The following is a 27,322-nucleotide window of genomic DNA, read 5'->3' as shown; positions in this document are numbered from 1 at the left end:
GGCCGCTCTAGTTACTATACCAACACAAAAGAAAAGCCCTGCAACCGTCTCAGTACAGGAAAGGTTGAACACGTGTTACAGAGACCTTTTAGGTCTGTTGAAGCTACAGTTTCAGTCGCTGGCTCCCTGTGTAAAACATTGCCAGTTGGTGTAGTGGTGCGCGCCTGAACCCCAGCCTTAGGAGCCGGATGATGAGGCAGAAGGATGCTGATTGGGGACACCCTGGTAAAGCAGGTTCCGAGCCAGTGTGGGCTATGAGACCTCGGCTCAAAAGACAAAACAAAGCTCACCAGTGACTCATTTAAGGTATTTAAAGTTTACCATAATGTAAAAAGGGCAAACAAGATCCTATGTTTTTTAAACTTCCTATAATGGGCACAATTATTTTTCCAAATCAAAATATTAAGACAGTGACTGGGACTTGCAGGGCAACAACATGCACGGTGTCCCGAGGTCAGATCCTCAGCACCCACACAGAGGGCTGGGCATAGAGCACGTCTGTAAATCTAGCCCTGGGAAGGCAGCCAGAGAGACTCCGCTCAGAAAATAAGGTGGAAAATGATTCGGAGAGGACACTCTTCAATCTCTGTTCTCCACATACACATTACTGACTTATTTTTAACCACCACACACACAAAGAATTGTCAAAGGGTATGTGTGTCTGGAATTTTAATTTAAATAGTTCTAAGAAAAATTCCATGCTGGGACTAGGTATAGTAGTTTCCAATCTTGGTCTACTGATTGAGTCTGTGATTTTATTGGTTATGGATCATAAAGGTTATAACTACAGCTCTGTGCTCTCTAATTATAATCTTCTGTCATTCTGCCTTTTTACTCACTCCCTCTCTGCAGACGGACCTTGGCAGAGTCATATTCAGAGTTGCTAATCAAAGAATACAGCTGTTTATTTTACCTTAAAGAATTGTTGCCTTGCTGGGCAGTGGTGGCGCACACCCTTAATCCCAGCACTCGGGAGACAGAGGCAGGTGGATCACTGTGAGTTCGAGGCCAGCCTGGTCTACAAAGTGAGTCCAGGACAGCCAAGGCTACACAGAGAGACCCTGTCTCAAACACCCCCCCAAAAAACCAAAAACAATAAAAGAATTGGCATATCTGGGGGGTCATGCATATAGTAATAAGAATATATTATGCCGGGCGGTGGTGGCGCATGCCTTTAATCCGAGCACTTGGGAGGCAGAGGCAGGCGGATCGCTATGAGTTCGAGGCCAGCCTGGTCTACAAAGTGAGTCTAGGACAGCCAAGGCTACACAGAGAGACCCTGTCTCGAAAAACCAAAAAAAAAAAAAAAAAAGACTATATTATACCATCTGTCAAAATCAAAATTAATTGATCAGATTGTTTACATATTCCCATCATAATCTGCACTCATTTGCTATGATTTCACAATTCTTTGCCTTCATTTATTTCCTTAGGCCATTAAACTTTTAAAATTTATCTTTCTCCCTAACTTAGACCCATAGCCATTTCTCTCAGTGATATTCCTAAGGATCTTGCACATTTGACATACTAATATCTCAATACCCAGTCCTCAGCAGGTAGCACTGTCCTCATTTGGTTTCTATAGCCTTGATACAGACCGTGACCAGAAGCAGCATCGGGAGGAAAGGGTTTATTTGGCGTATATATATCCTGGGTCACAGTCCATTGAGGGAATCCAAGACAGGAGCTCACGGCAGGAACCTGGAGGCAGGAGCTGATGCAGAATCCACGGGGAATTTCTGCCTACTGGCTTCCTCTTTGTGGCTTGTGCAGCCCACTCAAAAGCTGGGACCACCTTCCCAAGGGATGGCACCACCCACAGTGGTCTGGACCCTCCCACTTCAATCATTAACCAAAAAAGAAAAGAAAAGAAAAGAAAATGCTGCCATGCACAGTGGCACATGCCTGTAATCCCAGCACTTGGGAGGCAGAGGCAGGAGGCGTACTGTAACTTCAAGGCCAACCTGGTCTGTAAAGGGGCTAGGATAGCCAAGGCTACACAGAGAAACCCTGTCTCAAAAAAACAAAAACAAACAACAATAACAACAAGGAAAAGCCCTGTAGACTTGTGTACAGGCAGTCTGACTGAGGCATGCTCTCAACTGATATGTCTAGCTTTATGTTGAGTTGACAAAACCAACCAGTGCAACCACCACTTTTCTCCATCTCGTCGTTACAGGTATAACCCAGAATAGTCACACAGCTGTGGCCAGCTGCTATCTTCAGTGTTTCTTCACTGACCACAGCCAAGCCCTCAGTCCTGGGGAGCAGTGTCACATTTTGCTACTTGGCCTCCCAACTTATTTCCCACTTCATCCGATTCCTCTTATTCTCAGTAAGGAACTTTGTATTGACCAAAAGTAGAACGGCATAACCCGGTGTGAGTTCATCCAGATTGAGTCTTCACAGCCATCATTTGCTTGTGTCCTGCCTGCTCTCTCTTCCTTTCTTAATCGCACTGCATCCCGCCTTCTGTGGCGTCTGTGTCTATCTTCTGCTGTCCCTGGGAGAGGCGATTAATAAAGTTCCCGCTCCTTGTTCACACAGCCTTCTTGTTCTTGGCCAGTAAGTAACTTACGTAAAAGTAAAGGTTCCCCCCACCCAAAAAAAAAGTAAAAGCTTTCTTAAACCTTAATAAACACCCACAAAGTCATCTCCTCAAAATTTCATCTTTATGCTTCTCCAGTATGATTTCTCCAGTATGAAAAGTCTCAGGAGGTTTCTGGGTGGCTAAAGCGAGTGATGGCTGTATAGTAGTCATCCTCCGAATATTTCTCCTCAAGTGGTGCAAATCTTTATAATTACCAAAATTCTACCCTTAGTATTGTGAGTGATCTTGAAAATGCAAGTAACTGAGTTAATAACCACAGGACTGGCAAGCTGGCTCAGCAGGCAACAGTGCTACCTGGTGACTCGAGTTCAGTTCCTGGGATGGATCCAATGGTGGAAGGAGAAAACCAACTTCCACAGTTGCCCTCTGACCTCTATACATGCAAACAAGAAAATGTAAAACAACACTAAGAAATACAGCATGACTTGTGCACCCATCCCACGTTGCCTATCAGGAGGGCTGTGCAGTCAGGAAGAGCTAAGCAAACCTGTGGAAGGAGGCAGGTTGTAGGGTTGGGGTAGAGAGGCGCCAGTGAAGGGCAGGCCAGAAGATGGAGTCTAAGATACTGAACAAGGAATGGAGCACATGAGAGTCCTGCGATTCTGAGGGCAGTGTCAGATGCACACAGTTTAGAGGATCTGGTAGGATGTAAAGGCATAGATACTGTTTGAAAGGACCGTGAGCTAAAGGGGAGGCCTGAAACTCACAGCTGCTGGGGTAGAAAGAAAAGGGAAAGAAATTAAAGGTGCCTTCTGATACTTTATTAAAGAACAAGAAAAAGAAAAAGAAAAAATTGAAGGGTTGTATGAGACAGAAAAGTACTGTAACACCACCCTCCACTCCCCCACCCTACCCCCACCCGCTCGCGCGCGCGCGCGCGCGCACACACACACACACACACACACATACACACACACACAAAACCCTCATAACTTCACCCTTCCCAGCAGGAGGAACAAGTAAACAGCCTCACAAGTGTCAGACTTCGAAAAAGGGAGGGAGGGAAGAATGGGAGGATACAAGGGATGGGATAACCATTGAGATGTAACAAGAATAAGTTAATAAAAAATTTAAAAAAAAAACCAAAACAACAACAACAAAAAGTGTCAGACTTCATTAAGCAGTTAGCAGTTAATGCCTAGAACAGTGATGTCCAGTTTATGGTTTATTCTAGATGACCTTAGAAGATGGAGGAAGAATGCTAAAAATCTGCTTAGATTTCTTTAAAGTATCCTTTAACTTTTATATGAATGTTTGTGGTATACATATTGGTCCAGCAGTAGACTAGTGCATCTATGTACTGTATAATCTGATGGGTAGGTAGACATCAGTGGAAGTTGATGGAGTCAGAAGCATAGCAGATCATGGTGCCAGCCTTCAGCAAGAAACCAGAAAGCAAAAGAGCATGTGGCTGGGTGTGGTGGCTCACACCTTTAACCCCAGCACTTGAGAGGTAGAGGCAGCAGGATCTCTGAGTTCAAGTCTAACCTGGTCTACATAGAGAGTTCCAGGACAGCCAGCCAGGACTATACAATAACACACACACACACACACACACACACACACACACACACACACACACAAAAGCACATATACACTTATTACAATGATCTAAAATTATGGTTTTTGTGAGTGCAGTGGGATCACAAGCCTCAGTGGGCAGAGCAAGTTTCTATTAGGAGTTTGTTTATATATTTTAAAGTTAAATGGCTGATTCTCAAGGTAATAGATAAACTTTGTATTTTTCTCTTTGTGCTTTTTTGTCCTTATTTTCTGTTGCCAAGCTGGGAGGTGAAGCTTTGACCATCTTTCCCAGTCAAAAGCCCTCTTCTGTCCTCTGGATTCCTAAAGTGTTTATTTGTGCTCCCTCAGAACTCTAAGTGATTGCTCATGTACTTTATGCTTGACTCCAGCCTGGATACTGTTCATGCCAAATGCCAGGCTGGAGACTGAAAACACTAAGACACAGCTTATATCAGGAGTGTTGTCCTAAAAGAAGAAAACAGCTAGAGAAATGGCAACAAATAAATAAAAATAAGGAAAACATGCCATTGTCCCCACTCTGCACTGGAATGTTTACTGGCTTAGTCTTGTGCAGACAGCCACAGCTGCTGCCACACCCAGCTCTTAATTTTAACTTTTTTCTTGTAACTGTATGTGAATGTATGTTGTGTGGGATGGAGAAAGCAGTTGCATGCCATGGAGTTCAGAGGATCCCAGGCTTCAAAACTTCTGTCCACACAGAGTCAAAATCCAACTGATACAGAAAACTATATATTGAAAAGTCTCCCTCCTCACACCCTCTTACATAACCCCTTTGGTAACTTTTTAAAATTGTTACCTGTATCCACCCAGCAATTTTTTTTTTTTAATGTCAATGCAAAGAAGTACTACTAAAGATTCTTTTTTCTTTTTCAGGAAAATCACCAGATGTTCCAAGGTAGACCTTGCAAGGATATGTACCCTAATGAGTATTTTCCTCATGGGATAACAAATGGAGCTAGTTGGTATAATGTCCCAGGTAACCATCAAGGCCTTACAACGTGGGTTTTCTGTTCTCCTGAATGGTGCCGCTTGCTAATGATCCCTTTCAATTTTGAGAAAGAACTGTTGTTTTGTTTTTTTTAATGCCCAAATGCTTTAACTCAGTGCAGTGACTGTTGGACTGCTCTTTGAGTTCTGCGGAGACATATCACACTACAGCCCGACCAGGGGACGGCATTTTACCTCCAAACCCTTGTGGACCTTTCCTGTGCTAATTAATAGCTTCTTCATGAATGCACAGCATCAAGAGCCCTCCCGCGAGCTACTGCCGTGTTTCAGTTTGCAGAGCCAAGATGGTCTGGTTTTTACTAGGAATGATTCTCACCTAATAGAGTCTAAACTGTTTAACGTGTATTCAGAGTGATGCCCTTTAACTCCTTGTCTTTAGGTGGTATGCAGGACTGGAACTATTTACAGACAAATTGCTTTGAAGTAACTATCGAACTAGGCTGTGTGAAATATCCATTTGAGAACGAACTGCCAAAGTACTGGGAACAAAACCGAAGGTCTCTGATCCAGTTTATGAAGCAGGTAAATTACTCAGGAACAAATGTGATTCCCTCCAAGACCAAAACGAGCCTTGTGTATGTGAGGCTTTTATGTTAGAGTGTGTCTTTAAAGTAGTCCATGGGCGTGAGTGCTTGTCTGCATGTGGACAGTGTCCACAAGGCCATGTGGGTGCTGGCAAGCAAACCCAGGTCCTCTACAAAAGAAGCAAGTGCCCCTTAACCACTGAGCTGTCTCTCAGCCCCACAATATACCTTTTCTAGTTCTAATTTGTTTATAATATATTTGCCCTATTTCTGTATTCCGCTTTGTTTTGTGTATTTACCTAGAAAATTCATGGCTATAGATGAGTTTATTTGTCTAAATGGGGAAGAGGAAAAAGGTGATTGAACAAAGTAGCACACAAACGGTATCTATAGATATGATGTGTGATGTGATATAATGTATTTGTTGTATCTCCTTAGAAAATAATCCATTCAAAACAGGCCTGGCTCGCCCCCATCCCCACCTCCCCACCCCGCCGCATGTTTTCTCTCACAGCACCCTATATTCTGAAGTCGGCCTAATGTCCTAAGGTTTAAAATGTTCTTGTTACTGTGCTCTTTCCATGGCCTCGCAGGCTTTACTTGGACCCTAACTTCTGGTAGCTCCTTTGTTTATATTATTAGCAATGTGTATTTTGGATATAAGCTTCTAAAGTAATTAGACGATCTTTCCCCTTAAAATTGGTATTCTTGTCCTTTGTCCAGGTCCATCAGGGTGTCAAAGGGTTTGTTCTCGATGGCACAGATGGAAGAGGCATACTGAATGCCACGCTCAGTGTTGCTGAGATCAACCACCCAGTGACTACTTACAAAGCTGGAGATTACTGGCGCCTCTTGGTCCCGGGGACATATAAGATCACAGCATCTGCCCGAGGGTAAGTGGTGAGTGCTTTCAAATACAGGGCTTGGGAATAAGACAGACATGGCTCCCTTCTAGAACCTTATTTCCAGAAAGTCCCCAAGAGCCTGCCAAGCAGCTTGGAGTTTAATGGCGGGGAGTATTAGAGCTAGTTTCCCTACTGAGCACCTGCTGCCTATGGCACTGAGCCGTCAAATAGGTCTCTGAAGTCATATTTCTGTGCCTTCTCACACCTGCCCTCTCCCTGTGATGGCCTTCGCTCTTAGTAGTAATTCTGAGATGTGCTTGTCGGAAGAAGGGAGGAAAAGGCCAATGCTCATGTTCTGCTGAGTAAGGTCACGCCATCCCACAGGGAACACCGGTCTGTGTTAGTTCCCTTTTACAGCTTTGCCAAGCTCTCACTTGCACTCATTTTTTTGCGATAACATTTACATCATTGCTTCCATGAAACTTTCTGGTGATAACAGGCTCCTAGTAAGCCATTTTCCTCTTTATGAACTTGTTTGCTTTTTTGACAGAGTCTCATATAGCCCAGGCTGACCCCAAAACTCCTGGTCCTCTCAAGTGCATGCATGCCCAACTAGATTTATTTATTAAAAATAAGAAAATGAACCTATGACTTTTATTTTATTTTATTTTCCAGAAAACTAAAGCAATCTGGTTTTCTTTATAGCCTAGAATTGGATTTTTGGGGTTTTTTTGTTTGTTTGTTTGTTTTGGTTGGTTGGTTTGGGGTTTTGTTTGTTTTTTTATTTTTTGAGACAGGGTTTCTTTCTTTCTTTTTTTTTTTTAAATCTGGCTATCCTGTATTTACTTTATAGAGCAGGCTAGCCTTGAACTCACAGAGATCTGCCCACCTCTGCCTCCCGAGTGCTGAGATTAAAGGCATGTGCCACCATGTCCGGCTTTACAACTGGCATAGAATTGGAAACAGCTAATCTGAAACTTCTTTGTTGTTGTTGGCTTTGTTTGCTTGTTTTGTTGTTGTGGGTCAGGAGCTGGTGATGACCCGGCTGAGCTTCATGCTTCCTTTGTAGTTGAGGTTGACCTTGGATTTCTGACGCTCCTGCTCCGCTCTCTGGAGCGCTAAGGTTACAGGCATATCGCCACGCTCAGCTGGTTTTCTTCATGATTTGACAAGAGTAGGCACTACCACACAATAGTCCCTGCAGCCAGGCTTTTGACTATTGGGGTTTTTCCTACCTCCCTTCTCCACCTCAATCCCTTCTAACCCCCCAGTTGTCGGTAGGAGAGAAAGAAGGCTAGAAGGGAGGGGGAGGGGCATGGATCTCTTTAGACTACTTCCGCTGATTAGAGGTGTCGAGTTCCTTGGGATAAGTCCAGTCTTTGTGGGCAGGATATCTCCAACCAGCAGCCAGCAGCCAGCAGCAGCTCCACCAGAGCCAAACCAGAGCCAGCTGCTGTTGTCAGTCTGAAGCAGCCCCGTATCCCACACCTGGATTGAAACAAAACCATAGTCCCAACACAACTGGGTTTTGTTTGGTTTGTTTGTTTGTTTGTTTGTTTGGAGACAGGGTTTTTCTGTGTAGCCTTGGCTGTCCTGGGCTCGCTTTGTAGACCCAGGCTGGTCTCAAACTCACATCTATCTGCCTGCCTCTGCCTCCAGAGTGCTGGTATTAAAGGCGTGCGCCATCATGCCTGGCCACAACTGGGTTTTTAAGAAACCAGATTTCTCACTACAATTCCCCTCTTGCTTGTAGCCAACATCTTTGTGAAGTTAGTTTGACCATCCATTGGAGGAAAGCTAAATACGTGGAGACCCTTACAGTCATTAGTACCTTTCTTTTCACCTAGAACAGAGCGTTTAACTATCTAGTGGCTCAGAAATAGCTCAGAAGCCCACACTATTGGGTTATTCTTTTTTCTTCTACTTTGGCAGAATAATTAGAGAAAGTAGAACAGCAGAGTAGCTGAGAAGCAGGCAAAAATCATGTCTTTGGTAGGGAATGCCCTAAGTTGCTACCTAAGGCTTTTCCACCCACATACCTTAAAGGCTGACAGGTGCATTCAGACACTAGGAAGCGCTGGGCATCTGCAGTAAGCGCAAACTTCCATTCAAAGTCCTATTTTAATTTTTTATTATCTTAAGTGTATAAATATTTGCCTAATGTATGTCCGAGCATGCCCACAGTGGCCTACATGTATGTCTGAGCATGCCCATAGTAGCCTACATGTATGTCCGAGCATGCCCACAGTGGCCTACATGTATGGCTGAGCATGCCCACAGTGGCCTACATGTATGTCCGAGCATGCCCACAGTGGCCTACATGTATGTCCGAGCATGCCCACAGTGGCCAGAAGAGGACGTTGCATCCCTAGAACTGGAGTTTGATTGTGAGCCACCATGTGGGTCATGGGATTTGAACCCAAGTCCCCTGAAAGAGCAGCCCATGAGTGCTCTTAACCACTGAACCATCTCTCCAGCCCCTGAAATCTTTGTTTGTTTGTTTTTTTATTTGTTTGTTTTGAGACTGGGTCTCTCTACACCTGGAACTCACTATGGCAACCATGTTGGCCTCAAGCACAGAGAACTGTCCACTTCTGCTGGGATTAAAGTTGTATACCACCATGCCTGGCATGAATCTTAGAAACTCGTTCATATTATACAATTACATGTGTTTGTTTGTTTTTAATAATAAATTAACTCAAAGTTAAAAACTTGACTGCTTTGGAACCTACATCACATTTCTTCCTTGGATTCTTCATTCTCTGCCCGTCTGTTTCCCAGTTCTTAGATACTGAGAGAGCATGGGTCTCACCTGTCTGCTTTATTATAGGTATAACCCCGTTACCAAGAACGTGACCGTCAGGAGTGAAGGTGCTACTCAGGTCAACTTCACGCTTGTTCGATCTTCAACAGATGCAAACAGGGAATCAAAGAAAGGAAAGGGGGCTAGCACCAGCACTGACGACGCCAGCGACCCAACTACTAAAGAGTTCGAAGCACTGATCAAACACCTTTCGGCTGAGAATGGCCTGGAAGGCTTCATGCTGAGCTCATCCTCAGACCTGGCTCTGTATCGGTACCATTCATACAAAGACTTATCTGAGTTCCTGAGAGGACTTGTAATGAACTACCCACACATTACAAACCTTACCACGTAAGAGCGCCTTGTTTTTCTTTCTTCCTTTAAGCGGGTCCATCTGTGCTTTGCCACATTGGAATGCATCTTTTACTTACTTAGAGGTATTTGGGGGTATGCAAGTTGGAGCCTTATTTCACAAGGAGATTTTCTGGCAGTGAGTATTGGCAGAAACCACTTGTTAGGTTAGCGATGCGTAGACTGTATCACTTCCTCTGACTAACTTCTGATGTTTGCTGAGGTCCAGCTGCAGACTTGTATTCTCACTAAGTGCTGTTTAGCTTCTTTATTTTGCTGAGGGCAGTGGACAGCTGTCGGGTCACGTACAGAAAAGGCCTGGCATTGTCACTGCTTTGCTCTGGTCTGCCTATAGTCTCACACCTGAAACTTTAGATTGTGACCCTGGAACAGTCCACAGTGCATGTCACACTGGTGCTTGGGGCAGCTCTTCCTTCCTTTCTGGGCTTCTCTGCTCAGCTGCCCTGTGTCACTCCAGGCCTTCCTTCACGTCTTGTTGCATGGCTCCCGCAGTATCCATGCAGAGCTGACAGCTGCGCTTTGGCTGCTGTGGGAGGGTGTTTGTGCCACGAGCACACAGCTGCCTCTGTACACCTGCTCAGCATCACTTAGCCCTTTTCTTTTTCACTCATCGCATTTCATTGATTCTTTTAATTTTGACAGACACTTTAGCTTCTTAAATCCTGATTTATGGTGTTTATAGATGCAGAGCAATATTTAGTTTGGCAGAACCATTTAATTTCCTTTCTTTAACTGGCTTTAGTATTTCTGCCTTGTTTGGGCTTTAAAATCTGCCATACTATTGCATACAGTTTATGGTCTCCCTACTTAAACGAAGCCCAAATTGCACATTATTCTGCTAGCTACTTTTTTTTAAAGCTCATTAAATTTTTTAACCCTTCTAAATCAAGACGTGCTTTTGAAAATTAAATGTTTCCTTAAAACACAGCATATCTACCATTGGTAGGGACAGGCTTTTTAGGTGGTAGATCAATAGGCAGTAAGTGTCATTGAATGAAAACACAATGACTTTTATCTTATTAATATTTTCCAACTTAACGCTAATACGTTACTCAAGTCTAGAGTTGCTCACTCTTCCGTCACAGTAACGAAAGGCAGCCTTCTGCTCGAAGATCTTGTGAAAGTGCAAATCTGATCATTTATTTTGTATTTGCTGACTTAGCTTTTACTGTCAAACTGATGTTGCACTTACTGTAAAGTATAAAGTGTTACTCATAAAGATTACTTTAAGTTTTAAAAGGAGAGACTCCTACAGTTAGTATATTTAATATTTCCATAATAAGAATTGAAGAGAGAGCCAGGGCAGTGTAGTGAGCGTGGGGACCGAGTCTGGCAGGAGTCACGGAGCCGCCCCTGGCTCTCTGGCACCATGCTTCTGTCTAACAGCCTCAAAGGGTTTGTGCCTGGTGTCTCCATCTCCACCATTACTTTGCAAGTCTGTAAGTTAAGTTTAATGTAGCACTTGATTGCTCGCTGACTTTTTGTTTCTGGAAGTTTGGGACAGAGTGCTGAGTATCGCCACATTTGGTCCCTCGAAATCTCCAATAAGCCCAACATATCAGAACCTGAAGAACCAAAAATTCGCTTTGTTGCTGGTATCCATGGAAACGCTCCAGTTGGAACTGAACTGCTTTTGGCTCTGGCAGAATTTCTTTGCCTGAATTACAAAAAGAACCCAGTTGTTACCCAAGTAAGAGACTAATTTGTTTTGCCATATAGACAAAGGCTCCAGAGTAACTGATATCAGGGCGCCACTGAAAAAGTTTAAATTTCCTACTAGATTTTACACAGAAGCACTTTTAGTATACATTGTGTTACTATAAGAAAAAAAAAAAACCGAGCTGGGCATGGTAGCACACACCTGTAATCCCAGCACTCGGGAGGCAGAGGCAGGCAGATCTCTGTGAGTTCAAGGCCAGCCTGGTCTACAAAGCGAGTCCAGGACAGCCAAGGCTACACAGAGAAACCCTGTCTCGGGGTGGGGTAGAGTGGGGAGAAAAGAATCATCTTTGCATAAACTCATTGTTCATGGTGTCTGTCTAGTTAGTATATTTCTTTGTATATGTTGAGAAGCAAAGAAGAAGAAAATATTGAAAGTTTGCGGTCAGTCCTGTAAGCTGAGGCTCCTTTAAACCTTACCCACAATTCTGTATGTTCTAACTTAAAGAACCGCCATTCTCAATTACCTATAAACGAATCACTATATTGAAAAATAGAATGAAAGACGTAATTCTTTTTACCTTTCATGTAATATATAAAATTGTTGGGGATCTTGGCTGCAATAAATTATATATATATACTGACACAGCATTATCTAACTTAGGCATCTGTGGCTATAGAAAAGAAGCTTGTCCTACGGCTTAGTCATACACGGTGAAGAAGCCTTGTTCTGTGCTCTTTTAGGGAAAAGGGGGCAAGAACAGTCAGTAATTAGCATTGCCTACTTATAATTTAGGAAAGGTGCAAAGAACTAGGACTTGTTCACTATACCTGACCGTGCCAAGCACTGTCGGCCAGGACTTTATACACAGTGTCATTCAGCGCTCATCCTTTGAAGGATGGGGATCTGTCACACAAGTGGAAAGTGAATGGAGGTATTTGTTACTTTACTAAACATCCAAAGCCAGTCATTAGTAAAACAAATCTAAACCAACATATAAAGTCTATTGTTTTTCTTGTAATTAAAAACAAACAGAGCCCAGTGTATCTTGCTTTAAAGTCCATGCAGTGTTGCTACAATATACCACCTTTCCCCAAAGGAGCTGGGAAGGAACTGGTATTGATCAGGATCGGAAGGGACCAATGTGACTAGATGAGATGAGACTTGATTAAAAATTGTCTTGTCATCTTCATTGACAACTCCTTACCCTTGTTTGTTCTTTCTTCAAATGAGATAATGAAATCCTGACTGCATATTAGAAATACCCGAAGCCTTTAAACACCAGTGCCTGGACTTCATCCCCAGGAGGCAGCAATATTTCTTTTATAACTCCTTACTCCCCAGGAATTCCTCCCCAGGAATAAACTGCCACAGCTTTAGGTTGTTTATTTGTTTGAGACAGAGTTTCACTATGTAGCCAAGGTTGGCCTTGAACTTGCTATATAGCTCATGTTGGCTTCAAACTCCTAACACTCCCACCTCCACTTCTGAATGTGGGGTTATAGGCATGTACGCTCACATGCTACACATCAAACTCAGGGCCTTGTACATGTTAGGTGCATGTTCTACCCAAGCCCAGGTTGTTTTTACATATAGCCAGGCTTGTATCTACTGGGCTGATGGTAATAAGAGACCATATCATGAGTGAAATGCAGTCTGGACACTGGAACCTGGCAAAAGAGAAGGAGGTGACGGGATGCAGAGACCTGTTGAGTAGGTCTGTGGTGAAGCGTAAGTTACCTTAGACGCTCCAGAAGGCAGATTGAGGAACCAGTGAGCCAAAGGGCCTAATGTCTTTTCAGAAAGAAAGGGTTTACTGTACCTCTCGCATAGAGGGGATGAGAGCCCGTCGCTATGGTGAAGGCCTGTGATGTTCAGGAGGTGGCCAGCTACACTGGATCCGAAGCCAGGAAGCACAGTGGTCTTCTGCTTGCTTCCTCCTCTTCCCCTTTTAATTTTGTTGAGACCCTTGTCCTTGGGATAGTGGCACAGACATTGAGTATGGGTCCACAGTCAGATTTCTCTAATAACACCCCCACAGGTGCGTTTCTGGGGTGAGTCTGAATGCAGTGAAAATGATGATGAGTGTCCTACTATCAGAAATAGGCAGGGTGAAGCACCTAGGAAATTATTTCATGTCACATGTATAGGCATTAGTGCCCATGGGGCATATTGAGGAGAAAGTATAGCAAGGCAGATAGCCTACCTAGGGTTTTTGGACACGCTGTTTTCCACTCTCCTTGTCTGAAAAGGCATTTCTATTTTCAGATTTTATATTCCACTTGTAATCCAGAAAATAGTCCCACCGTGTCTACTAAGGCAGTGATCAGCAAATGTTTTCTATAAGGGCCAGACAGTACATAATTAGGGTTAACAGCAGCAGACATTGTGTAGCTACTCAATCTCATAATATAATACACAAAAGTAATTAAACATAAACAAATGGGCTTGATGATGTTCCAATAAAAATTTACACAGAAAAGCAGCCAGCAAGCTGGATTTTCGTGTGTCGGGAGTGCTTCTGTGACTCTTATTTGTCACCAAGAGGTCACGTGGAGCGTTAGTTATGCAGTGTTGTCTCCTTTCTTTTAAAATTTATTCGAAGCAAATGAGAATTTTACATTTTAGTTTCTATTAGTGTTCTGTCTTTTAAAATGACATTTAAAATGAACTTTTGTTCAGGAGGAAGTACCTGTTGGGCCCACATAAAAAAACGAGCTTCTGGTGTCTTTTTTATTTCAGTTGGTCGACAGGACTAGAATTGTCATTGTCCCTTCTCTGAACCCAGACGGGCGAGAGCGAGCACAAGAGAAAGACTGCACCTCAAAGGCCGGGCAAGCAAATGCCCGCGGCAAAGACCTGGACACAGATTTCACAAGTAGGACCAAACTTTAGGCCACTTAGTTGGTACTTTGGACATGAGTGTTTCTGGGCTTGGAGACTGCTCAGCCCACCTTGTGGATGAGTGATGGGTGCTACTTGTCTGAGCTGTGAGTGTGAACTATAAATCAACCTAGACAGCCAGAAAACATTTTGAACATTTTTCTTTCACTTTGCAAAAGTAATTAAAGTTTTGCGTTTTATCTTTTTAAAAGAAACTTAGGATTCCTGGGGTGTTCCAGTGTGTTCCCTGCCCTCTCTGCCCTTCTGACTGTGGACACACGCACAGCATGTGTGCACACTATTGTATATAATGTACTAATGTGCACACAGTCTCTTCACTGTGCACAACTTGGAGTAACCGCCCTCTGAGAACATGTCTTGCTGGCTTGAGGCAGCACGTGGAAAGACAATTACCCACAAGTTGTTTTTTGGGGGGTGTTGGTCTTGGAGGGGGTCATTTTGCTTTGTTTTTGGTCTTTTTGTTTGTTTGATTTGGGTTTGGGTTTGGGTTTTTCTAGATAAGGCTTCTCTGTGTAGCCCTGGCTGTGCTGGAACTCACTCTGTAGACCAAGCCAGCCTTGAACTCAAAAGATCCACCAGCCTCTGTCTCCAGCGTCCTGGTCTCAAAGGTGTGTGCCACCACCGCCTGGCTGCCCACAGGTTTTGTAAGCCAGCGTTGTAGTGGAGTTCAAAATAGAATGGTTCTTTATACTTGCGCTGAAATTTAAAACTTGGTATTTTGTATTTAACTTTTCTGGTTTTGTTGTTGTTTTGTTTTTTTAAGGTAATGTCTCCCAACCTGAAACCAAAGCCATCATTGAAAACTTGATTCAGAAACAGGACTTCAGCCTTTCCATTGCTCTAGATGGCGGCTCTGTGTTGGTCACATATCCGTATGACAAGCCCGTCCAGACAGGTGTGCTGTGTGTCAGTAGTGAGCAATTGATTTGCTTCATGCTCAACTAGTCAGCCGTAGACAAGAATCCATCCCGCACATGAAGAACTCGGGCAGGCTGGAGAGGGAAGACCTGGTGACGGCCACGCTATGTTGAGTCGCAGCCTCTAGTCATGTCTGCTCAGTGCTGTCTACAATCAGGCTTTGAGAAGTTCATGTTTGTAGATTTTGAGATTGTGTGCTAGACACACAAAAGGGAGTGCCAATTCTCAGAGAACAGTCTGCCCGCTCCCTCCCACCTGACACCTTGCCCATGGTTGTGCCCTGTGGTAAGCTAAGCAGCTGCTTGTTGACTCTTCTCCAGGTCACAGCATATGCAGACAGCTTGAGTTGTTTTCAATGCAGTGTACAATGGGTATTGTTATTAGGCTCCAGGTGTCCATAATTGAGGTATAGTAAAACCAAAGAAGACTGTATCTTCTTCTGTTGTATAAATTCACCATTAGTATTTTTTTCATGTAAAGATGTTTGCTTGTAAGTTTGATTGTCTTGGACTAAACAAAACAACGTTGTTATTTATGGCAACTCCTCAGTAAACTTCAGTGGGGTGCAGAACTTACTAGAAAAAGAGGAAGAGGACTCAAATACGCGATACTGAACTTGAACAAAAGTCTTTTCAGTTTTTCCACTGACTTTCAAATTTTTCTTCTTGGTAGTGGAAAACAAAGAAACTTTAAAGCATTTGGCATCTCTTTATGCAAATAACCATCCATCGATGCACATGGGTCAGCCCAGTTGCCCAAATAAGTCAGGTAGGCGTTTCCTCTACCCGGGGTTTCCTGTTTTGCTTGATTGCTTTTGGGACAGCAGAGCCTTTTGGTCTTGTTGATCCTGTTTCCCAATGGTTTTTATAGACGAGAACATTCCTGGAGGAGTGATGCGTGGAGCAGAGTGGCACAGTCACCTGGGCAGCATGAAGGTATGTTTTAGAGAGCACAGTTAGAATGGCCTTAGGAATGCTGGTCATGGGGCTGGAGAGATGGCTCAGTCCTTAAGAGCACTGGCTGCACTTCGAGAGGTCGTGAGTTCAATTCCCAGCAACCACATGGTGGCTCACGACCATCTATAACGGGGTTTAGTACCCTCTTCTGCCATACATGCAAATAGGAAACTCATATAAATAAATATTAAAAATAAAAATGAATGCTGGTCATCCAGTGAAGGAGAGGCACAGTCTCTAAGACAGGAAAGTAACTCATGACTCCCTTGACATGCTTAGGTCTTGAATTAACCTGACAGTTCTTTTGTTTTTGTTTTTGTTTTGTTTTTCTTTTTTTTTAATTAATTAATTTATTTACTATGTATACAGTATTTTGCTTGTGTGCCAGAAAAAGCCAACAGATCACATTATAGATGGTTGTGAGCCACCATGTGGTTGCTGGGAATTGAACTCAGGACCTATGGAAGAGCAGACAGTGCTCTTAATCTCTGAGCCATCTCTCCAGCCCCTTGTTTTGTTTTTCAAAACAGGGTTTCTCTGTGTAGCCTTGGCTGTCCTGGACTCGCTTTGTAGACCAGGCTGGCCTCGAACTCACAGAGCTCTGCCTGCCTCTGCCTCCCGAGTGCTGTGATTAAAGGCGTGTACCACCACACCGGACAGGTCTGCAGTCGTCCTTTTGCTGTTAGACTTCTTCATTACAGCGTTGTAATACTTTTCAAAAATCGGGATTTATAAGTCTTCTTTGTTCTTCTTAAGGATTGTTTGGGGCATTCAAGGGTCCTTACAATTCCAGATGAATTTGAAACTGCCTTTTCTTTTTCTGCATAAAAGACTGCTTGGATTCACTTAGTGGTTGTGTTGAGAAAATTGACTTCATTTCCATTTCTTTATTTCTTTATTATTTAAGACTTTACTATGTGGGGACCTTGAAAGCTAGTTCATCAGTTAAGAACACTGGTTAGAGCCAGGCGTGTTGGCATATGCTGTAATCCCAGGATTCAGGCAAGCAGAGGCAGGTGGATCTCTGTGAGTTTAAGGCCAGCCTGGTCTACAAAGTGAGTCCAGGACAGCCAAGGCTACACAGAAAAATCCTGTCTTGAAAAACAAAAAACAAACAAACAAAAAACCCACTGGCTACTCTTCCGGAGGATCCAGGGTCGGTTTCCAGAATACACATGCCGGGAACATGCTGGCTCACAGACACCTGTAATTCCAGTCCAGGGGATAGGATTCCTGCTGATCTTTGTGGGCAGTCCACACATGTGATGCACATAGGTACATGTAGGCAAAACACATACATAAAATAGATCTAAAGTTTTTTGTTCAAAAAATGTACTATGTGGGAGCCATTTTGCAGTAACATGATAAATAAAGTATGTTCCAAGGCCCACTGAACAAGTGGCTTTTTCAGAATTAATTGACCTAGAAGAGAGCATCTTTCCACATACTATGAAATTTTAAAGACAGAAAATTCTTACCTAGTCAGAGCCACAGCCCTCCCCTCCCTTTATATGGAGATAGAGATACAGAGACGGTGAAGCAGGATGCTCAGAAGGAAGCAGCATGCACAGAGAGGCCACTTAGCAGTTTATTGAGTGGCCTTTACCAGATAGAGACAAGAATGAAAAGAATTTGGGGCTTTAAATTATTAAGTTTTAATAAGGACTAGAAAGCCACTGAAGATTTTGAGTAAGATTATAATGGCATTGAGTTGTCTTAAGGAGAAATTAGGTTCATAATAGTGGGCTAGGCTATTTTGGAAGGAGACACTGCAAAAAAACTAGTTTCAAATAGTCTAGACAAGAAGTTATAAGGGCTTTGATTAGAATAGTGACTATAAGGTAAGAATCAAGTGTTAAAGTTCTAATTTTGATGATATTGAACTAGAGTTGACATGATTTGGAAATTATGGATTATAGTGAAAAAAATTAAAAATGGAGTTTCTGGTACAATAACCATAAGGGTGCAGTAGTGGCAAGAATACGTTGTCGGTAACCAACAGCTCTCTAATTGGCCTTAAGACCGGCTCAACAAGAGGGGAGCTGTGCCTAGTACTACAAGCCCAGCTAACTACCAAGGGCTACTGAAATCACAGCTCTTGGAGGAGAACCGACAACCAGCACTTCCCTGGGCCAGCATAACCCTTAACTACGTCCTAAGTGTTTGTGCTTATGCCCACAGACGAGTGTGGTCCTCATGCCTCCTCAGGAAACCTCTCTTTACAACAGAGGGAAACCATTACAGAAAGCTACTACCAATCAAAATGTAGAGCTGCAGAGCCCAGTCCCAATAGACACATCTAGAAAACAGCTCCAGCACTTACAGGTTCAGAGGACATTTCAGAAGAGAGAGCAAGATTGTAAGAGCCAGAGAGGATCAAGAAGTTTGCTGTGAGGTTATCTCCTAGGGATGTCAGACGCTAAACCATAAAAATATCACCAACATGGCTGCCTGACTATGACCTGAACACGGAAAACTACAACAGACCTGCCCAAGTGCATGGGGGACCACAGGGCCTCCACCCTGCAGCGGCCTACAGGCAACTTAGAAATGCCTAGAGTTGGAGAAATAGTATTCCCTAAGGAACAGCACACCAACTGGTTATCCAATACCACAGCAATTAGTTATAGCCTGCCCTGGAGAGACACATGTTCCATTTATATAGACTGCTCAGTCTATATAATGTTCTATTTAGAAATCTATATGCATAAACATGTTCAGGTAATATGGGCAACAGCAATCAATGAGAAAAGAGGCCATGGCTTTGAAAGAGAGCAAGAAGGGCATAGGGAGGGTTTGGAGAAGGAAGAAATTATATAACTATATATAATCTCAAAACAGAGAAAAAAGTTATAACAGAAAAAGATGATGTTTCATGACCATGTGAAAAAGTTAATATCCTTAGGTAAATGTGCAAAAGAGCAAGTTTCGGGAAGATGGCAGGCAAAGTTCTGCACAAGTGGCTCCTGCGCTTGACTGGGTTCTCTGCTGTGGCAGTTGCCATTGTCACAGCGGGCTCAGACTGAAGGGGTCGGGCCGAGTGCTTGTCCTCCACCTCCAGGGCTGTGGGAGCAACAGTGGAGTCCCAGAGTGGAGAGGCAAGCTGGCTCTCCATGTGGACTCAGCAGCTCAGCAGACCCCAGCAACCATCATCTGTTCTTACAGGCACCGTGGGAAGTTCTGCCACACCAGAGTGGGCCAGTCATAGCCACTGTCCTCAAGGGACCCATTATCACACATGATGGTTTATTTATATTTGTTGTAAGATGCATCACAAACACTGCTTACTTCACCCATTTTCTTCCCAGTTACTCTGTTTTACACAATGAGTTTTTATATGTACTAATTTGATTGTGGATTTTATATTTCAGGATTATAGTGTCACCTATGGCCATTGCCCAGAAATCACAGTATACACAAGCTGCTGCCTCTTCCCAAGTGCAGCTCAGCTCCCTGCCCTGTGGGCCGAGAACAAGAAGTCTCTCCTTAGCATGCTGGTGGAGGTGAGCTTGCCTTTAGATGTTTGCCTCTGGTTCTGGGCTTCAAACCCAGAGCCTCAGACATGCTAGGCTTCATCATCGGCGTATAATCAACAAAAACCTTCATCAAACTTTTTTTTTTTTTGAGCCTGAGTTTGGTAACTTGATGACAGTGGCCTTGAACTCTGTTTCCTGCAGCTACCTCCTAAGTACCTAGGATTATAGAATGTGCCCTATTCATAGCTGTAAGAGTTTTGTTGTTGCTGTTTTGTGTAGAGGGTGTGTATGCACACGAGCATGCTCCTGCATGTGTGCTGGGTTGATTTTGATCAAGCCTCAAGCCATTGCTTGTAAAATATCTGCTGAATTGTGAAAACTTGAATTGTGTTAATTTTTTCAGGTCCACAAAGGAGTCCATGGGTTGGTTAAAGACAAGACCGGTAAACCAATCTCTAAAGCAGTCATTGTACTCAACGAAGGAATAAAAGTACACACAAAAGAGGGGGGCTATTTCCATGTGCTTCTAGCTCCCGGAGTCCATAACATCAATGCCATTGCTGATGGGTACCAGCAGCAGCATTCCCAGGTACGGAACTCAGGTGGATTGCAGAAGTGCTTATGTTAATAACACTTGTGTCTTAATTTGAGACTTTTTCCTAGAAAGCATGAGAGGATAAGGAAATAAAAAGTATGCCCACTTCTTCATTACAGCAGCTGTTATATTTTTGTTGCCTGAGGTGTTTTTCTATTCCTCAGCAACAAAAGAACAGCATTTTGTGTAATATAGAGGACACTAAGTTACTTTCCTGGTTTGCTTTATAGGCCCAAAGCATTACTGAAGCAGAGCTGCTGTGTGCCATAAGTGGCTTTTACATTTTTAATTTTAATATTTGGTGTGCAGTGCCAGCACAGGCCAGAAGAGGGTTTGAATGCCTGGATTCCCTAAAGTGCCCTATAAGTGACTTTTTTATGATTCTTGCACTTTATCTTTACAGGTCTTTGTACATCATGACGCAGCTAGTTCTGTGCTTATAGTCTTTGATACAGATAACCGGATATTTGGCTTGCCAAGGGAACTCGTGGTAACTGTGGCAGGTAAAGATGTTCAGGTTTTTTTTTTTTTGTACTCAGGTTAAAACCAGTTCTGTTTCCTTTGAGAGTGGCTAGACCCCACAAACACCTCTAGCTAATTGCCTTTTCCCTAGAGTCTACTTAACTAAACCTGATTTTCCCAAACTATTGCTGTCCTGGGTGTTCTCCTGGCTTGACCCTAAGTTTTTCAGGTTCACACTCAGATTCACCTCTCCTGAGCTCACCACTCGAGCTCACCCAGTGACCATTTTCCTATCATAACAGTCATCACCATAGGGACGTATCTACATTCAGTGTTCCCAACCAAAACAAAAGCTCCAGGCAACAGAGGGCTGAGCTGATCCCCAGACTCCTAGAGCCGTAGTTGGCACAAGCGAATCTTACTGGATATTCTTGAATAAGCAAATGTTGCTTTATATCAAGATCACACTGGTTGTTAGAACTTATGTTTGGTTTTTCAAGGTCCAGGAAAGAGGAAATATTTCCCCCTCCCCCAGGGTTAATTTGTGCCATTGTTTGAATTACTGAAAGATGAAGGGAAAAATATGTGGAAAAAGCAGTGTTCCACTGTCCTGCATCTGCTTGACGCAGGTAGAGGATCTTGCTATACAAGTCTGATGACCTGAGAGTCTCAGGGTAGCCTGAGATATAGTGAAACCTAGTCTGGATGGATGGATGGATGGATGGATGGATGGATGGATGGGATGGATGGATGGATGGATGGATGGATGGATGGATGGGATGGATGGATGGATGGATGGGATGGATGGATGGATGGATGGGATGGATGGATGGATGGATGGATGGATGGGATGGATGGATGGATGGATGGATGGATGGGATGGATGGATGGATGGATGGGATGGATGGATGGATGGATGGGATGGATGGATGGGATGGATGGATGGATGGATGGATGGGATGGATGGATGGATGGGATGGGATGGATGGATGGATAGAAAGACTAAATGAACGAGTGAGTTCTGGCAAGATGGCTCAGCAGGTGGGACAGCCTGCTGACCTGCGCTCAATCCCTGAAGCCCACAGTAGAGAGAACCAAAATTTACAAGTCGCCCTCTGCCCTCCACATGCATGCATGTGTGCACACACATGAACACACAAGATAAATAAGCAAAATGTAATTTAAACATTTTTAAGTTACAAAAATAAAATGAAGAAGAAGAAAAATAACAATCTGGGGAGCTGGGAGTACAGCCTATGATAGAGAGCTTGCCCTAGAAATAATTGTCAGGAAAGAAAAAAGAAAAATGATCTTGGAAAAAAGCACTGAGGTATTGAAAATTGTCTTCGGGTAGCAGAAATGTAAAGGTGCTGGGCTCTGAGTTTCGCTGCTTTGCTAATCAGTGGTGTGGCTTTGTTGAGATGCTGGAGATTGGGCCCCAGGCTTCCTGCCTGCCAGCTAAGCGGTCTGCCACAGAAGAACATCTCCAGACAAGCAAATTGCTCTTAATTGCATGAGATTAAAGTAAATGACACATTATTAAAAGTGCCATCAAAGTGCTGCTTGTTAACACCCCCATGTGGTCTTGTCGGACAGGTGCCACCATGTCAGCTCTGGTCCTAACGGCTTGCATCATTTGGTGCATCTGCTCCATCAAGTCTAACAGACACAAAGATGGCTTCCATCGGCTCCGGCAACATCATGATGAGTATGAAGATGAGATCCGCATGATGTCAACTGGCTCCAAGAAGTCCCTCCTAAGTCATGAGTTCCAGGATGAAACGGACACAGAGGAGGAAACACTATATTCTAGCAAACATTGAAAAGCACGTTTTGCATCTCTCCCTGCATAAGCACCAGGCAAAAATGACAGCTCCTCTCGGGAGACACTGCAGTGAGAAGAGAGATTCCTTCCTCCTTCAAAGAGCTTTGGGAAGTTAACCTGCTAAATATCACGGGCAGTTCTGCACTTCCCTTCCTTAAAATACTCTTAACCTTTTCTTTAAAAAAATCTGATTTCTGTTTATGCAGCAGAAGATGGGACAGCCACTTTGTTTTTCTTTTTAATTTAAGATGAGCTGTTCAGAGCTTATATAGTAACAGCATAAAGCCATCTAGTAGATGTATTTCGCACATCAGGAGTTTACTAGTGGCTTTAGTTTGTTATCTTTATTTTAAAGGCCAAAAGAATCCAGAAACATTAAGGCAGGGACACCAGTCAGACTCTGACATAAAGCTTTAAAAACTCGAGTTTTTCTCCATCTCCTGAGGAGTTCTCTTCTCTGGTTAGCGATAGCTGGGGCTTCTTCTGATTCAGGTTTAATGGCGGCTGGATAATTCCTAAACACATATGGCGTTAGGAAATGGAATAAAACGGGCTTTCATATTTGCTTTCTACCTGCTTCCAAACTGGATCAGAACTGGTGAGCTGTGCTTTAAGCAGGATTTTACTACCTCTCTTGAAAGGGTTAGCCAAGTTCTAAGTATCCTCATCTTAAAGGAGAACTCAGTGGCGCTGCTGCGGAGGCGCCACGTGTCCCGGTGAGTAGAGGTAAGAGGGAGCTGCAGCGGAAGCGGCGATGTCGCCTGTCCTAACCTGTGAAACCCATAGGTGCCGCCGCTGATCTGTGCCGCACTCTTTCTTCTAGGAATGCCTGTTCCTCAACGTTTCCTAAATCTCAGCCTTTTTCCGTGTTGTACCTATGGTTTCCATCTGGTCCCACACCTAAAGGTTCCAAATTCCACTGATGAAAATATCTAGAAATGGAAGAAACCTCCGTGTACATTCTTAGTGCATTTGGATCCAAAATGTCTACCCTTGATGCTCCAGCCTGCGCCTGCGCCTGCGGTGGCGTACTGTTACGGAAATAGCATGGCCTCTGCATACAGGGCTCCTCAGCAAGTGATTCGGTTCTTCATCCTGATGATTCCTGTGACGGTCTTTTTTTTTTTTTTTTTTTTTTTTAAATCAAGCAATTATGTTAAAATTTTCAGTTAAAAGCTTTTTAGTATGGCTCTCTCCATTTAAACAAGCCAACTGAAGGACTGCCATGCTATAGGACATTGGTGTGAAGGTCTCTTCACTGCCAGTCATGCAAAGACCGGACGATTTGCATCTTACTGTGTCTGTCTTAATGCTGTTCGGTGGAGTGATGCTTTTTGTAAGTGTGAATCTTACCAATGACGTAACAGTTTTAATATCTTTGAATGTTTTTCAATGGCCAAGTTGCTGCTGAACTTGTACTAAATCAGGGGATCAAAAAACTAGCTCTTACCTTTCCAAACTGTATTCATACCATTGATGCGCACCAGTTTCCCCACACCCTCAGCTCACAGAGGCCACCGGGGCCGCGCATGGTGAGGAGCGCGTCGGAGTGGCTGGGTAAAGTCGAGATCTTGGTTAGTGGAAGGGACCGGTGAGGTCATGACGTTTGTTGGCTGTGCTGTTAGATGGCCGGGTCCTGGCGTCCGAGTGCCTGAATCCTTGTTTTTGCCACATGAATGGGAAAAATGCTAATGAAGGGCACATGATTCCACTTCCTCTAATAATGCTTCGTGACTCTAAATGATGTGTATTGTTCTTTTCTCAGCTTTATTCTTAAAAGTGCCAACTCAGAAAACCAACAAGGGGCCTGTGGCTGGGCCCTGCTTGGGACATTACAGCTAGGAACCAAGTTTGTGTGACAGTCTTCATTTTACTCGTGTTGGTGTTCACTAAAGGACACGTTGCACTTGCTCTCCGGATTCAGTGTGTCTTTAACAGTGCATCCCATCAGCCACAGGCCACGCCTTCCTAGCATGTAAGGGACTTTTTTAGAAAGGAATATGCAGAATAGCTCTTAGTCAATCTTCCTGAAATTAAACCCAAATTCTGCTCACAGTTTCGAGTCTTTAGTGAACTTCTAGTGCATTGAGCTGGAAAGCCAGGCCTCCCCGCCCCATCACTATGAACATGAATGTACAAGCCCCATGACTACTAACACTGTCTCCTTGGCGCTGCCTCCTCTTATTTGTGGAGCCAATCTGGTCCCAGACTGCTTCGGCAGCGGAGGGCACTGAAGCCATACGAGATGGGGAATGCATCCCTTGAGCTTCTCCTGGGGACTTTCCATGTTTCTAGTGTCACGGACCCCACGGTCGCAGGATTAGGCAACTTGCTCCAGTCTGAGATGTGCCTTTCCTTTGCTCACAAGGCATTGCTTTGTCCTGGTGATGAGTTTGTAAGTCTTCTTCCCTCCCTGAGCCTTAACAAAAGCGGCACGGTGGCTCGGTGGTGCTCAGTGTCTGCGTGCGCATGCGCACGTGTGTTCATAGTTTGGTGGGACAATCTCAAGCAGCTACACCGGAACTCCAGACAGTGATGGGATCTGGTACCGTGAAGAACACTTGCCATTCTCGCCGAGGGGATTGGCGTTGGGACTCTGTCAGCTTTGGGAAAGGAAACATTGTGTTTGGCTCAGTGTGCTTGACCTGTTAATATTTGGTAATTTCATCTGAAGGAGATTTGCTGAATTAGTGAACATTGAATTTAAAACTTAATTATGAGTGGAAAAATAAAAGGGGGTAGTGTTTATGCCTGAACTTGCTGTGCTTTTGAGCTAGCACCAGGTCACCAGTAACTACAACTCACTGCTCCACTTGTTTGCGCTTCTTCCCAGCATTAAATCGATCCGTCGGCTCGCCAGACTTGCACTAGTGCCGGGTTTGGTCCCTGCTCTCTCCAAAGCTCCTTGGCTCTGAGTGTGTCACGGTGTCCTGCAGTGTGGGTCTCTGGTGGGGATTGTTTCACAGTAGCAGCCTAGCATTTCCCCCCCAAATCCTTCCTTTATTGTTACTACTAAAAGCCCACTAAGGTTAAATATTCAGTGATCTGTTTAGCAATTTGTTGATAACTTTAGGTTTCTGATTTATTTTAATTATAGCAGTTTGGGGGGTGTGATTAGGGCCTTTGATTAATGTCAAGTGAACTTGGATTTCTAGTTCTTGAAGAAAACCCTCCCAATACCCAATTCTCATTTATATTTGGTTTTTAAAAAATTCATTAATGATACCAGTTGACTCTCAGAACATTATCCCGGTTTATTCTGAAATTTGAAAGTAGGTTACCATTTTAAGGCAATTGGATAGAAATTATGTAAATATAGACAAGATGTGTATAAATGGTGTAACATGAATGTACTAACTACATTCTATGCTATAGATTTTTGGAGGTATGACATGGTATTTTTTATGTTCTTTTTACCTCTGTTTTTTTTTTTCCAGAATATTTCCCCAGATCCAAAACTATTCATAGCTCTTTATAGGACACAACCAACACCTACTCATCTTAAGTGCTTCAGTCTTTTGGTTTTATTTCATGCACTGTGCCTTCAAATGAAAATTTTAAAAGGGACTTTAAAAGAATTGAATAGTAGTTTTAAAACGTTAATCTGTGTAATTTATGTGAAATCTAACTGTAATGGGGTCCTTTGTTTTTTATATGTAAACAGATCTACTAATCCTGTATAAAAGTTATTTTACGATGTTTGTCTTTCTTTGTGTGTTGCCTCATAATCTTTATTCAAAACCAATAGACCAAAGAAAGTTACAGCTCTAATTTTGAAAGTTTTAAGTTTAGTTTTTCTACCTGACGAGTAGAAAATAGTACCAAGGTTAGACTATAGGAGCCACCTATAAACTGTTCCCAGCTTTATGACTTCACTAACAAAAGGTTTTGTTCCAAAAGCACCCCCAGCTGTGTAGCTCATCCTGAATGGTGTGTTCAGCCGCCCCACAGAAGCACCACACAGCGGCGGCAGTGCGGGGCTCTAACCCTGCGCCGGCTTCACGTCTGCGTGTGTGCTGCCTTTTGCACCAGGAAAGCCTGAGAGCTTTTAACCTGTTTGTTAAGAGCATGCTCCTTGTTCCAGGTGAAATTCAGTCAGAATAGCCTGTCCTGGCATGTCAGGCACGGTGATGAATTCAGTGTCTCGTGTTACTTAACAATATCGCTGCTCCCACAGGGGGTGGGAAAGTAGAGCTACCTAAGAAACCTGGGCTGTGCTGACAGGGAACTCAGTCCAGACTAGAGGAGCCGAACCCGCAACAGGCTGGGCTTCAGCAGCGTTTAGCATCTCTCAAAGCCGCCTGAGGGAGTTCGGAGAGGTTGCAGCCTGGCCCAGCCTGTGACTAACGCCATGTGCGATGTGACTTTAAATTGCAGTACTCTCAAAACAGGCTCGGTGTCTCTGTTTCACGTCTGTGGAGGAACAGTCTTCAATAGGATGAAAGTGGGGGCTGACTGAGATGCACTTAGCATGGTATTCAGCTCAAAACTGAACCCCCAGAGTAGCCAGTGCTGTTTTCCTTCATTTGTTGTTTTGGTTTGGAAGTATGTCGTCAGCTATACAAGCAAAGATTATTTTAGAGGTCATCTTTTCTGTTGAGAAGACATATTTAAACAGGAAAACCTGCTGTGGTTCAGTGGGTTGTCTGAAGTCTGACAAAAGTTTAATTTCCCAGGTGTTTCGTACTTGTCTTTAGGTGAGATTGGGTTATATTTATACTTCTTTGGTAAAGGCTTGTTTAATTGTTTGAAATCCTGTCCTGAGTTTTACTGTTTTCTCATGCCTAAATCCAGAAGTCTTTTGGTTGGTTCTATAAA

The 27,322-nt window shown here is 43.5% G+C and overlaps 1 protein-coding gene across 1 annotated transcript in view; it reads left to right on the top strand.

The window, feature by feature from the left end:
* CPD (carboxypeptidase D) overlaps positions 1-26,201 on the top strand; it is a 64,090-nt gene extending 37,889 nt beyond the window's left edge. The window contains exons 9-21 of the mRNA XM_084802748.1: positions 5,030-5,132; positions 5,544-5,686; positions 6,412-6,581; positions 9,364-9,687; positions 11,203-11,398; positions 14,111-14,246; positions 15,036-15,167; positions 15,863-15,958; positions 16,061-16,125; positions 19,518-19,649; positions 20,026-20,211; positions 20,621-20,720; positions 22,276-26,201. Of these exons, the coding sequence (XP_084658874.1) occupies positions 5,030-5,132; positions 5,544-5,686; positions 6,412-6,581; positions 9,364-9,687; positions 11,203-11,398; positions 14,111-14,246; positions 15,036-15,167; positions 15,863-15,958; positions 16,061-16,125; positions 19,518-19,649; positions 20,026-20,211; positions 20,621-20,720; positions 22,276-22,502 (2,010 nt within the window). The 3' untranslated portion in view covers positions 22,503-26,201. The remainder of the gene's footprint in view (positions 1-5,029; positions 5,133-5,543; positions 5,687-6,411; positions 6,582-9,363; positions 9,688-11,202; positions 11,399-14,110; positions 14,247-15,035; positions 15,168-15,862; positions 15,959-16,060; positions 16,126-19,517; positions 19,650-20,025; positions 20,212-20,620; positions 20,721-22,275) is intronic.
* The last annotated feature ends 1,121 nt before the right edge of the window (positions 26,202-27,322 follow it).

Source organism: Acomys minous (assembly GCF_964271855.1).
Source record: "Acomys minous genome assembly, chromosome: 12".
NCBI classification, from domain to species: domain Eukaryota; kingdom Metazoa; phylum Chordata; class Mammalia; order Rodentia; family Muridae; genus Acomys; species Acomys minous.
Note: the sequence above shows the minus strand (reverse complement) of the source record. Positions and strands in the feature narration are given on the sequence as shown.